The 12,291-nt window shown below is 40.0% G+C and overlaps 1 protein-coding gene across 11 annotated transcripts in view; it reads left to right on the forward strand.

Annotated features, from left to right (window-relative positions):
- Window positions 1–12,291, forward strand: part of DOCK3 (dedicator of cytokinesis 3) — a 408,834-nt gene that overhangs the window by 284,158 nt on the left and 112,385 nt on the right. For all 11 annotated transcript variants that reach the window (XR_013830244.1, XM_079934759.1, XM_079934762.1 and 8 more), the window contains one exon: window positions 11,953–12,041. Coding sequence is in view for 10 of the 11 variants with exons in the window: in XM_079934759.1 (XP_079790885.1) it covers window positions 11,953–12,041 (89 nt within the window). In the remaining variant the exon portion in view is untranslated. The remainder of the gene's footprint in view (window positions 1–11,952; window positions 12,042–12,291) is intronic.

The raw sequence follows: 12,291 nt of genomic DNA on the forward strand, positions 1-12,291 counted from the left end.
ACCACTCACTCCCTCAGCCCTAGAATCCCCAGCAGAAGCAGCCCCTGATATTTGGACTCTGCAAAGTAGAGGGTGACTACTCTACTACCGTTAAATTAAGGGTTCACACTTCATTCCGGAGATATTTACTCAACAGTTCATGTTCTTCAGTTTAAAGAAACATTGACCAAACATAGCCTTAACACACTCACCTTCTTAACTGGGGAAAGAAAGCAGAGTGAGAAGCCCAGGTGTCCTTGCCAGCATCTCTGCCTCCAGCTCACCAGTGTTCCAGAAAGCCCTTTTTTTTCCTTTACAGGGATAGAAAGAGCTGATATACTGATACATGGTGAAATTTATAGTGAAGGTCTAATTGTTGTGACCTTTGAATATAATAATGACTCAAAATTATTATGTCCAATTTATTATAAATATAAAGATAAAAGTACAGTAAAATCAAGAGATTTGTTAACATCCCTTTTGACATATAAGAAGACAAAAATAAGGATGGAGATAAATATCTAAATCAGATAAATAAATCTGACTTAGGAGAGAATCTGAATAAGGTTGATGTGACAGAGAATAACAGCATCATTGAGCACTCACCTGGGCTGTTATCTCTTTTTTACATATGAGGGAGACAGGACACAGAGTGGTGAGGCACGTGCCTGAGCAGCCTTGTTAAGAGACCATACTCTTAGCTACTTGCTCTCCTACCTCTACACAGGGTGGCATAATTTATCATGTAAATCAGTACGTGCTGATAGTCAAATGGAGTGCTATTGCTTGCCAGGACAGCAGATGTAACTGGAGAATCCCAGCTCACCAGGCTGTATGATTCTTCCAGTGCTAAAAAAAAAAAAAAAAAAAAAGATTTGTCCAACAAACAGAATACATCTTTTCCAGGGCCCATGGAACATTTTACAAAAACTATTCATAGAAAAAAATTTCATAAATTCCACATGGCACAAGCCACACTCTGATCACAGTGCAGTTAGCATATTAGTCATCCAGAGGGGAAAGACCTTACAATAATTCTGATATCAAAAAACATAACTTGACAAAGGTCAACCTTCATTCCCAATTATTTAACAATTTTGGCTTAGTAAACTAAGAATAAAAATGCTGTTTGTTGCAGTTTGAGGGGGCTAATGGATATCAGTAGATAGGTTTTGAGATCAGAATGTTAAGTGGGTGTAGATTAAAATGGATGTACCAATGTAGAGTCACATAGGTACATGTGGCATATTTTTTTTAATTTATAGTGTGTATATCTACTATAAATTTATAGTGTGTATATATATATAGCAGTATGGATAAATGTGACACCTTTATTAGCAACAAAGACAACCCTCAGAATGGGAGAAAATATTTGCAAATAAAGCAACCGACAAGGGATTAATCTCTACAATATACAAATAGCTCATGCAGCTCAATCAAAAAAACAAATAACCCAATCAGAAAATGGGCAGATCTAAATAGACATTTCTCCAAAGAAGACATACAGATGGCTAAAAAGCACATGAAAAGATGCTCAACATCAATAATTGTTAGAGAAATGCAAATCAAAACTACAATGAGGTGTCACCTCACACTGGTCAGAACGGCCATCATCAAAATATCTACAAACAGTAAATGCTGGAAAGGGTGTGGAGAAAAGGGAACCTTCCTGCACTGTTGGTGGGAGTGTAAATTGGTACAGCCACTATGGAGAGCAATATGGAGGTTCCTTAAAAAACTAAAAATAGAACTACCATTTTTAGTATGAACTTGGACTTGTGCAGATAATCCAGGATAATTTCATCTCAAGATCCTCAACTTAATTACAACTGCAAAAACACTTTTTCCAAATAAGGAAACATTCACATTTCTAGGGATTAGGATATGGACATATCCTTTTAGGGACCACCACCATTCAACGCATTCTAACTTTTGATTAACATTAACTCTGAATTAGAAAGACTTTTAAAGTCACAGTCAATGTGGGGCCTGTTGGTGCAGAGATTGTGTACTGTCTGCAAACAGGTTGCTCCCGAAAGAGGGAAGAGGCAGATCTGAAATGTTCATGTGTGGGTCCTTCTCTTAGAAGCACTGGCCAAAGAAGTCACTCCTTTTCGCAGGAAAGTGATGGAAGGGGTGGAAGTGTTACTCACATAAGGGTTTTCACCACCTGGAAAGAGGAATAAAAATAAGTATTCTTGCTAAAGCACTACATATATATATATATATATTTTTTTTTTTTTTTTGCGGTACGCGGGCCCCTGACTGTTGTGGCCTCTCCCATTGCGGAGCACAGGCTCCGGACGCACAGGCTCAGCGGCCGTGGCTCACGGGCCCAGCCGCTCCGCGGCATGTGGGATCTTCCTGGACCGGGGCACAAACCCGTGTCCCCTGCATCGGCAGGTGGACTCTCAACCACTGTGCCACCAGGGAAGCCCCCCTTTAATCCATTTTGAATTTATTTTTGTTTATGATGTTAGAGAATGTTCTAATTCCATTCTTTTACATGTACCTGTCCAGTTTTCCCAGCACCACTTACTGAAGAGACCATCTTTTCTCCATTGTATTGGTATATTCTTGCCTCCTTTGTTGAAAACTAATTGACTGTAAGTGTACGGGTTTATTTCTGGGCTCTCTATCCTGTTCCATTGATCTCTATGTCTGTTTTTGTGACAGTAACATACTATTTTGATAAATTCAGCTTTGTAGTATAGTCTGAAATCCTCCAGCTCCGTTCTTCTTAAGATTTTTCTGGCTATCCAGGGTCTTTTGTGTTTCCATACAAATTTTTAAATTTTTTGCTCCAGTTCTGTGAAAAATGCCATTGGTAGTTTGGTAGGGATTGCGCTGAATCAGTAGATTGCCTTGGGTAGTATAGTCATTTTAACAGTATTAATCCTCCCAATCCAAGAATACGGTATATCTTTCCATCTGTTTGTGTGGTCTTCAATTTTTTTCATCAGCATCTTATAATTTTCAGAGGACAGGTCTTTTGCCTCCTTAGGTAGGTTTATTCCTAGGTATTTCATTATTTTTGATGTCATGGTAAATGAGGTTATTTCCTTAATTCTGCTTTCTAATAGTTCATTGCTATTGTATAGAAATGCAGCAGATTTCTGTATATTAATTTTGCATCCAGCAACTTTACCGAATTCATTGATGAGCTCTAGTAGTTTTCTGGTAGCATCTTTAGGATTTTCTGTGTATAGTATCATGACACTGGCAAACAGTGACAGTTTTACTTTTTGTTTTCCAATTTGAATTCCTTTTATTTCTTTTTCTTCTCTCATTGCTGTGGCTAGGATTTCCAAAATTATGTTGAATAAAAGTGGCAAGGGTGGACATCTTTGTCTTATTCCTGATCTTAGAGGGAATACTTTCGGCTTTTCACTGTTGTGTATGATAGTAGTGGGTTTGTAATTTATGACCTTTATTATGTTGAGGTGTGTTCCCTCTATGCCAGCTTCCTGAAGAGTTTTTATTGTAAATGATGTTGAATTTCATCAAAAGCTTTTTCTGCATCTATTGAGATGATCATATGGTTTTTATTCTTCAATATGTTAGTGTGGTGTATCACATTGATTGATTTGTGGATATTGAAAAATCCTTGCATTTCTAGGATAAATCCCACTTGACCATGGTGTATGATCCTTTTAATATATTGTTGGAGTCAGTTTGCTAGTATTTTGTTGAGGATTTTGGTGTCTTTGTTCATCAGTGATATTGGCCTATAATTTTCTTTTTTTTATGATATCCTTGTCTGGTTTTCATATCAGGGTGATCGTGGCCTCATAGGATGAATTTGGAAGTGTTGTTTTCTCTGCAGTTTTTTTGGAATAGTTTCAGAAGGATGGGTGTTAACTCTTCTCTAAATTTTTGGTGGAATTTACCTATGAAGCCATCTAGTCCTGGGCTTTTGTTTATCGGGAGTTTTTAAATTACTGATTCATTTTCAGTACTGATAATTGGTCTATTCATATTTTCTATTTCTTCCTAGTTAGTTTTGGAAGATTGTACCTTTCTAAGAATTTGTCCATTTCTTCTAGGTTGTCCATTTTATTGGCATATAATTGCTCATAGTAGTCTCTTATGATCCTTTGTATTTCTGTGGTGCTGGTTGTTACTTCTCCTTTTCCATTTCTGATATCATTGATTTGGGCCCTCTCCCTTTTTTTTCTTGATGACTCTGGCTAAAGGTTTATCCATTTTGTTTATATTTGCCAAGAACCAGCTTTTAGTTTCATCGATCTTTTCTATTTTTTTTTTTTAGTCTCTATTTCATTTATTTTTGCTCTGATTTTATGATTTCTTTCCTTCTACTAACTTTGGGTTTTGGTTGTTCTTTTTTCTCTAGTTGCTTTAGGTGTAGGGTTAGGTTGTTTATTTGAGATTTTTCTTGTTTCCTGAGGTAAGCTTGTATCGCTCTAAACTTCCTTCTTAGAACTGCTTTTGCTGCACCCCATAGGTTTTGGATCATCTTGTTTTCATTAGTGTCTAGGTATTTTTTAATTTCCTCTTCGATTTCTTCAGTGATCCACTGGTTGTTTAGTAGCATATTGTTTAGCCTCCACATGTTTGTGTTTTTTGCAGTTCTTTTCTTGTGGTTGATTTTTAGCCTCATAGCATTGTGGTTGGAAAAGATGCTTGATATGATTTTAGTTTTCTTAAATTTACTGAGGCTTGCCTTGTGGCCCAGCATGTGTTCTGTCCTGGAGAGTGTTCCACATGCACTTGAAAAGAATGTGTATTCTGCTGCTTTTGGATGGAATGCTCTGTAAATATTAATTAAATCCATCTGGTCTAACATGTCATTTAAGGCCTGTGTTTCCTTTTTGATTTTCTGTCTGGATAACGTGTCCATTGATGTAAGTGGGGTATTTTTAAAATAAATTAATTTATTAATTTATTTATTTTTGGCTCCATTGGGTCTTTGTTGCTGCTCGCGCAGGCTTTCTCTAGTTGCGGCTAGTGGGGGCTACTCTTTGTTGCGGTGCGCAGGCTTCTCATTGCGGTGGCTTCTCTAGGCGCGTGGGCTTCGGTAGTTGCAGCACGCAGGCTTAGTAATTGTGGCTCGTGGGCTTTAGAATGCAGCCTCAGTAGTTGTGGCACACAGGCTTAGTTGCTCCACAGCATGTGGAATCTTCCCAGACCAGGGCTTGAACCCGTGTCTCCTGCTTTGGCAGATGGATTCTTAACCACTGCACCAGCAGGGATGTCCCCTAAGTGGGGTATTAAAGTCCCCTACTATTATTGTGTTACCATTGATTCTTTCTTTTATATTTGTTAATATTTGCCTTATATATTGAGGTGCTCCTATGTTGGGTGCATATATATTTACAGTTGTTATATCTTCTTCTTGGATTGATCCCTTGATCATTATGTAGTGCCTTTCTTTATTTCTTATAACAATCTTTATTTTAAAGTCTATTTTGTCTGATATAAGTATTGCTACTGTGGCTTTCTTTTGATTTGCATTTGCATGGACTGTGTTTTTCCATCCCCTCACTTTCAGTCTGTATGTGTCTCTAGGTCTGATGAGTCTCTTGTAGGCAGCATATATGGGTCCTGTTTTTGTATCCATTCAGCCAGTGTGTGTCTTTTGGTTGGAGCATTTAGCCCATTTACATTTAAAGTAATTATTGATATGTATGTTCCTATTGCCATTTTAATTGTTTTCGATTTGTTTTTATAGGTCTTATTTTCCCCTTTTTCTTTTGCTCTCTCTATCTTTAGTGTTACGTTTGGATTCCTTTTTCTTTTTTGTGTGTATATCTGTTATAAATTTTGGTTTGCAATTACGTCAGGTGTTTGTATAGCTGTCTTTGTATATACATGGTTGTTGTAAGTTGCTGATCTCTTAATTTCAGATGCATTTTAGATACCTTGCATTTGTACTCTCCTCCTCTCATGATTACTGTTTTTGACATCATATTTTACATCTAATAGTTTTGTGTGTCTCTTTAACTGCTTATTGTGGATACAGGTGATTTTATCACTCTTGTGTTTTAACCTCCCTATGAGCTTTGTTTGTGGATATTTTCTACCTTTACTGTATGTTTCCCTTTACCAATGAGCTTTTTCATTCTGTAATTTTCTTGTTTCTAGTTGTGGCCTTTTCTTTTTTACCTAGAGAAGTTCCTTTAACATTTGTTGTAAAGCTGCTTTGGTGGTGCTGAATTCTTTAGCTTTTGCTTGTCTGTAAAGCTTTTGATTTCTCCTTCTAATCTGAGAGCCTTGCTGGGTAGAGTATTCTTGGTTGTAGGTTCTTCTCTTTCATCACTTTAAATATATCATACCATTCCCTTCTAGCCTGCTGAGTTTCTGCTGAAAAATTGGCTGATAGTATTATGGGAGTTCCCTTGTATGTTATTTGTTGCTTTCCCCTAGCTGCTTTTAGTTTTCTCTATCTTTAATTTTTGTCATTTTGATTACAATGTATCTTGTCTTTTCCTCTTTGGGTTAATCCTGTATGGGACTCTGTGCTTCTTGGACTTGGGTGACTGTTTCCTTTCCCAGATGAAGGAGGTTTTCAGCTGTTATCTCTTCAGATATTTTCTTGGGCCCTTTCTCTCTTCTCCTGGGACCCCTGTAATGTGAATATTAGCAGACTTGATGTTGTCCCAGAGGTCTCTTAATCTGTCCTGACTTCTGTTCATTCTTCTTTCTTTTGTCTGTTCAGCAGCAGTGATTTCCACTACTCTGTCTTCCCAGCTCACTGATCCATTCTTCTGGTTCATTTAGTCTACTGTTGATTCCTTCCAGTGCATTTTTCATTTCAGTTATTGTATTCTTCATCTCTGTTTGGTTGTTCTTTATATTTTCTAACTCTGTTAAAAAATTTCTGACTTCTTTTTCTGTGCATCCATTCTTCTCTCGAGTTCTTTGATTATCTTTACGATCATTACTCTGAACGCCTTGGGTAGATTGCCTGTCTCCACTTCACTTAGTTGTTCTTCTGGGGTTTTATCTTGTTCTTTCGTCTGAAACATATTTCTTGTTTTGTCTCAGTTGCTATTTGTATTTTTATGTATGTGGTAGGTTAGTTACTTTTCTTGACCTCGGAGAAGCGGCCCTCTGTAGAAGCGTCCTATGCATCCCAGCAGTTCCGCACTCCCGTCACCCAAGCTGTGTGCTCTAAGGGTTCACTCGAAGAGGGCTATGTGGGTCCTTCTGTTGTGGTGGGCTAACTGTGTGGATGGCCTGATAGGCCCCTAGTCTGGTTGATTGCCAGAACCTGCTTTGTGTGGATGCTACTGGCTGCTGTTTAGCAGGGCCTGGTCATGAGGTGGCTGGTTGCACAATCCTACATCACCCCCAGGGCTAGTGCTGGCTTACTGGTGGGTGGAGTCAGAGTCCTGAAGACTGGGGCTGTTGCCCTCCCACTGGCAGGTGAAGCCAGATCCTGGGGTTAATGCCAGTCTACTAGCAAGCAGAGCTTGTTCCTGGAGTCTGGCTGCAGCCCAGGGATCCCAGAGCTCATTTCAGGTTGTTTTGTGGGGGGGGAAGTTGGTTCCTGACACAGTTGGGTATGGGTTCTGGGGTGTCCTGAAGGTTGCATTGGCCTGCTAGTGGGCCAGGCCAGGGCCCAGCTGATCCCAGGGTAGGGTCTGCCCTGTATTGAGGGGTCGTAGTTTTCTTGCTTCTGGCGTCTGCCCCCTTGTGGATGAGGTTGGTCTAGAGGCTTGGTCTGGCTTCCTGGTGGGAGGGGCTCGTGCCTGTCCACTGGTGGGTACGGCTCCATCTTGGCCCTCTGGTGGGCTGGGCCATGTCTAGGGGCAAGCCCAGAGGTAGCTATGGGCTCTTTAGTCTTTAGGCAGCCTGTCTGCTGATTGTTGGCACTGTGTCCCCACCCAGTTAGTTGTTTGGCCTAAAGTGTCCCAGCAGTGCTGCCTAGAGGCTGTTGGATAGGGCCAGGTCTTGGAACTAAAGAGCCAAGATGTCAGCCGTCAACAGTGTTCCCCAGTATGTTTGCCACCAGTGTCTGTGTCCCCAGGGTGAGCTTCATCCATGCCTCACCTCTCCAGGAGACGCTCCAAAACCAGCAGGAAGGTCTGGCCCAGGCTCCTGTCAAATTATATTTTTTTCCCTATGTGCTGGTGCACGTGAGCTTTTGTGTGAAAAAAAAAAGGGAGCTTTTTTCACTCCCTTTAAGAGTGAAGTCTCTATTTTAAGTAAGCCCCACTGGTCTTCAAAACCAAATGCTCTGGGGGCTCATCTTGCCAGTGCTGGGCTGGGGAGCCTGACGTGGGGCTCAGAACTCTCACTCCTATGGTAGAACTTCTGCAATATATTCTCCAGTTTGTGGGTCACCCATCTGGAGATATGGGGTTTGATTATGAGTCTTCCCCTTCTTCTGGTCTCGTTGTGGTTCCTTCTTTATGTCTTTGGCTGTAGAAGATCTTTTCTGGTAGGTTCCAGTATTTTTTAACAATGGTTCTGCAAATAGTTGTGATTTTGGTGTGAGAAGAGGTGAGCTCAGAGTGTTTTTATTCTGCCATCTTGGCCACTCTCCAAGAAAGAATTTTAATATGGATTATTTGCACTAAATTAAGTTTTAAGCCATAGTCAAAACTGAATAGTTGCAGTTAGATGAAGGTAGACAGAATGGGAATTCTGACTGGTGTCAGGGAGACAAGTACACTGAAGCCTGGTGTGGGAGTAAGGTTTTCAGGGTCACAGAACTCTGCAGCTTCTTTCTCTCTGCCCCTCCACCCTCACCCCTGCCCTGCTTTGGGTCCAGACAGACCTGTGTTTAGACTACAGCTTCACCTCACTCTCCTCATCTGTAAGATGAACATGAGAATACCTATCTTAGTAAAATAAAATATGGGAGAATATCCTGATCATTACCTACCTATATTAGGCATCCTAAAAAAGCAGACTTAAAGGTCTTACAAACAACTCTTTAAAACTTCTTGAATACTTTTTTGGGTTGCCCACCTTGGGGAAAGATGAGAAGAAAGTTGGGTGAATACCCACAGAAATCAAGAAGTTAAGGAGGTAGTAGGGAAGAGGCAAATGGTAAAGTGTGCTCTAGTACATGAGTGAATAAGAACAGTATTCTGAACACTCTTTGCTGAGCAGAATCTGCACACCTGCTCTGATGCTTTGGAATGCTTAGTGATCCCATGTAGAAAACCAAAAACCTCTCACCCCTCTGTGTTAAACCTTGAGTAAAATCCCTGGACATGTATGTAGTGGTTGAAGTGCTACTTCATTGCCTGTGCTGGTTACCTCCTCCGTGAGGAAGGTGTGCCACAGAGGCACACAGACCTGTTTTAGATACAATCCCTTGTGAGTCTTATGATTGAGGGCAAACTATCAACATCAGTAATCATGCTCTAAATACTAATTTGATTGGATACAACATAATCATGCTTCATTATAATCATAACTCATTTGGTTAATAAATGCTTATTACATTTATATTTTTTCCTTACGAAATATCCTAGTGATTGGTTAAAATATGCTAATGATACCACATCCATTTAGTTTCAGATGATTTGAGTAGCTCCCTTGGCATTCTAGAAAGGGAGATAATTGAAAGGCCAGTTAAGAGGTGATTACACTGGTTTGGAAGAGAGGTGGTAATGGCTGAACCAAGGCCATGAAGAGGAGAGGTCAGATGTGACAGATTTTAAGATAACAAAATCTACAGGACGTGATGACAGCTGGAAGAGTTCTGGTTTAGTGAACTAGTGGGTTCTACTCAGAAGGAGTTTCTAGGAGCAGACGGGTGGGTAGGAAATGATAAGCTGTCTTGTGGCCATGCAGGTCAAAAACTTAGGGGTGAGTCTGGGCTGGAGACACTGCTTTGGGTCTTATCTGCTTTTGGTGGTGGTTGAAACCATGGGAGCAGGTGAGATTGCCCAGAAAGCTTATATGGTAGGAAAGAAATGGGCTTCAAATGCAGATCTCTGAATGCCAATGATAGTTAAGGGGCATACAAAGGGAGAGGAGTACAGGGGACAAGTCATCAGGTGTCTGGCATCTGAATTGTATGTGTCGGGTGGAAAAGTACATGTCAGTGAAATAATACACATTGTCACTGTTGATGTGGTTGATAAAGCACCAGCTCACTGGTTCTATACTGCCAAAGAACCAGTGAGTGTTTTATTGGAGAAATACTGAAATTATACTACCCATTGGAGAGAGGGAGTTAATTTTCAAGACTCTTTTTTTTTTCCTTTTGGTTTTATTTATTTATTTATTTGGATTCTTTGTGTATGTATTTTATATATATATATATATATATATGTATATATATACTTGAGATGTATAGCGTGTTACCTTGATATATTTATATATTGTATTATGATTGCCAGTCAAGCAATATTTATCACATTGCATCATTATAGTACAATATTATTGTCTGTATTCATTATACTGTGCATTAGTCAAGACTCTTATTTTGAAGTGGGGGGGAATACACTATAACAAACTATAGTCAGATTTCTATTAAAGAATGTAACTACTGATTTTGTAAACCTAGAAAGTGACAAAAATCTGACAGCAAGACAAGTCTCAGTCCTCACCAGCTGGGCACTTCTCTGATGTATTGACTGATTGGAAGAGCTGAGACAGTGTGCATGTCAGACAGGAAGGGCTAGACGTGCTGCTGCCAGCACCTCTCACTTTTGATTTCCAACTGAGTTGCTAATCACAAGTGATCATTTTAAAGAACACTCTCCCCCTTCCTTTCCTTGGAAGGATTTCTGTAAGCAGAAGTTATCCTCACAGCTCTGGACTTTGAGAACCTTATCTTTGACAATTCTTTGTAACATCTCTAAGTGAGGCTTATTTCTACTAAGGAGTCCGAAGAGCCACTGATTAAGAAAAATTTGTCCAGTGGCCAACCTCCTTTATCTCTGAATGGTCTCTATACAAACTCTTTTATTTAGAAACCTGTTGTGCTTCACGCTGCTGGATGGCACCTGATATAACTCTTGCTGGAGTTTCCTCTTGCTGTGGCTGGACTACACACTTCTAAGTTACCATGGAAAGATCCTGTGTGGTTTCCTTTGTACATGGACTCTGTTTTCTGGGGTCAGTGGGTTCTCCCTATCCAACAGGGGAAGGGAGGGGCCGAGGCTGTGGAGACTCTGGGTGTGACATGGAATTTTCAAGAGATGATTCTAATCTCATTTCAGTTGTTTCATCAAGATGTCTACATTAGGATGAGGAATTCCTTCCTAGTCTCTGTTCCTAAACCATACCAAGTGGTTGTATGACTGCAGCTTTCTTGGAATTTTCCTTTAGTGGGGAAGACTCTAAAAATGTCAGAAATTAATAGAGGTGCAGTGTTGTTCCTCCATTCTCTCTTTTCTCCCAATCCTGAAGTCCCTAGGAAAGAACTTTATCCTTACATATTTAGGCATCCAGCCTTCTCTACTAAGCCCTCCTTCTCCTTGACTACAGAGGATTTCACAGTGAACCAAGCCCACTACTCTCCCAAACTTTTCTTCTTATCGTGGTCTGGCTGAAATACAGCCACAGGCAAATATCAACATTGCCCTGAGCTTAGCAGGATTTTTCTCTGGGGCCATTACAGCAACAGTTGAATGACTGCGTAGAGCAAGTGTGACATGGAAGTTTGTAAACAGCAGTACTTGTTGAAAGGAACTGTTTTTTCCTCTATCAGGAGCTTTCCTCTAGCGCCTAGTTTTAAGGGTGTATAAGGAACTAAAAATGAAAAAAACTTGTCATGTGGGAAAGTGTTACTTCAGAGAATAGGATATTTTGCCACTCAAAAATATTTGCAGAGGTTCATTTTAGAGTTTCTACTATTTCCTCAAATATGAATCTTCTGTGTGCCTTACCAGAAAATGAGCCTTGTCTAATTTAGTAAAATATATGTTCATTTCTTTAGGAAAGTGAGTTTGAAGTATCCCTTCAAACTTAGTGTTACACATTGAACGTCAGACCAGATGTTTAAAACTGTTGAGAATCATAATGCCTGTCCTTCTGTTGCAGGTGCAACAACGAGAGTGAGTGGTCCCAGATCCACGAGAATATCATCCGCAAGTCCAGCGCCAAGTACTCTGCCCCCAGCGCCAGTCATGGTAATGTGCTTCTTTGGCTAGGAGACTTTGTGTTGCATTTGCAGTTGCTGATCATACACACCTTAGTTGATTTGTGCTGATCAGTTGCCAGATGTAAAGTTCAGTCTCCTACAGACATTTGTTCTCCTGTTCAGGCAATTTCTCTTTCTTTTTGTGATAATTTGAGACCTTCCCTAATTACTTTTTAAAAAAATTTTTATTGGAGTATAGTTGATTTACAATGTGTGTTAGTTTCTGCTGTACAGCAAAG

This window comes from Stenella coeruleoalba (assembly GCF_951394435.1).
Source record: "Stenella coeruleoalba genome assembly, chromosome: 10".
Classification (NCBI taxonomy): Eukaryota; Metazoa; Chordata; class Mammalia; order Artiodactyla; family Delphinidae; genus Stenella; species Stenella coeruleoalba.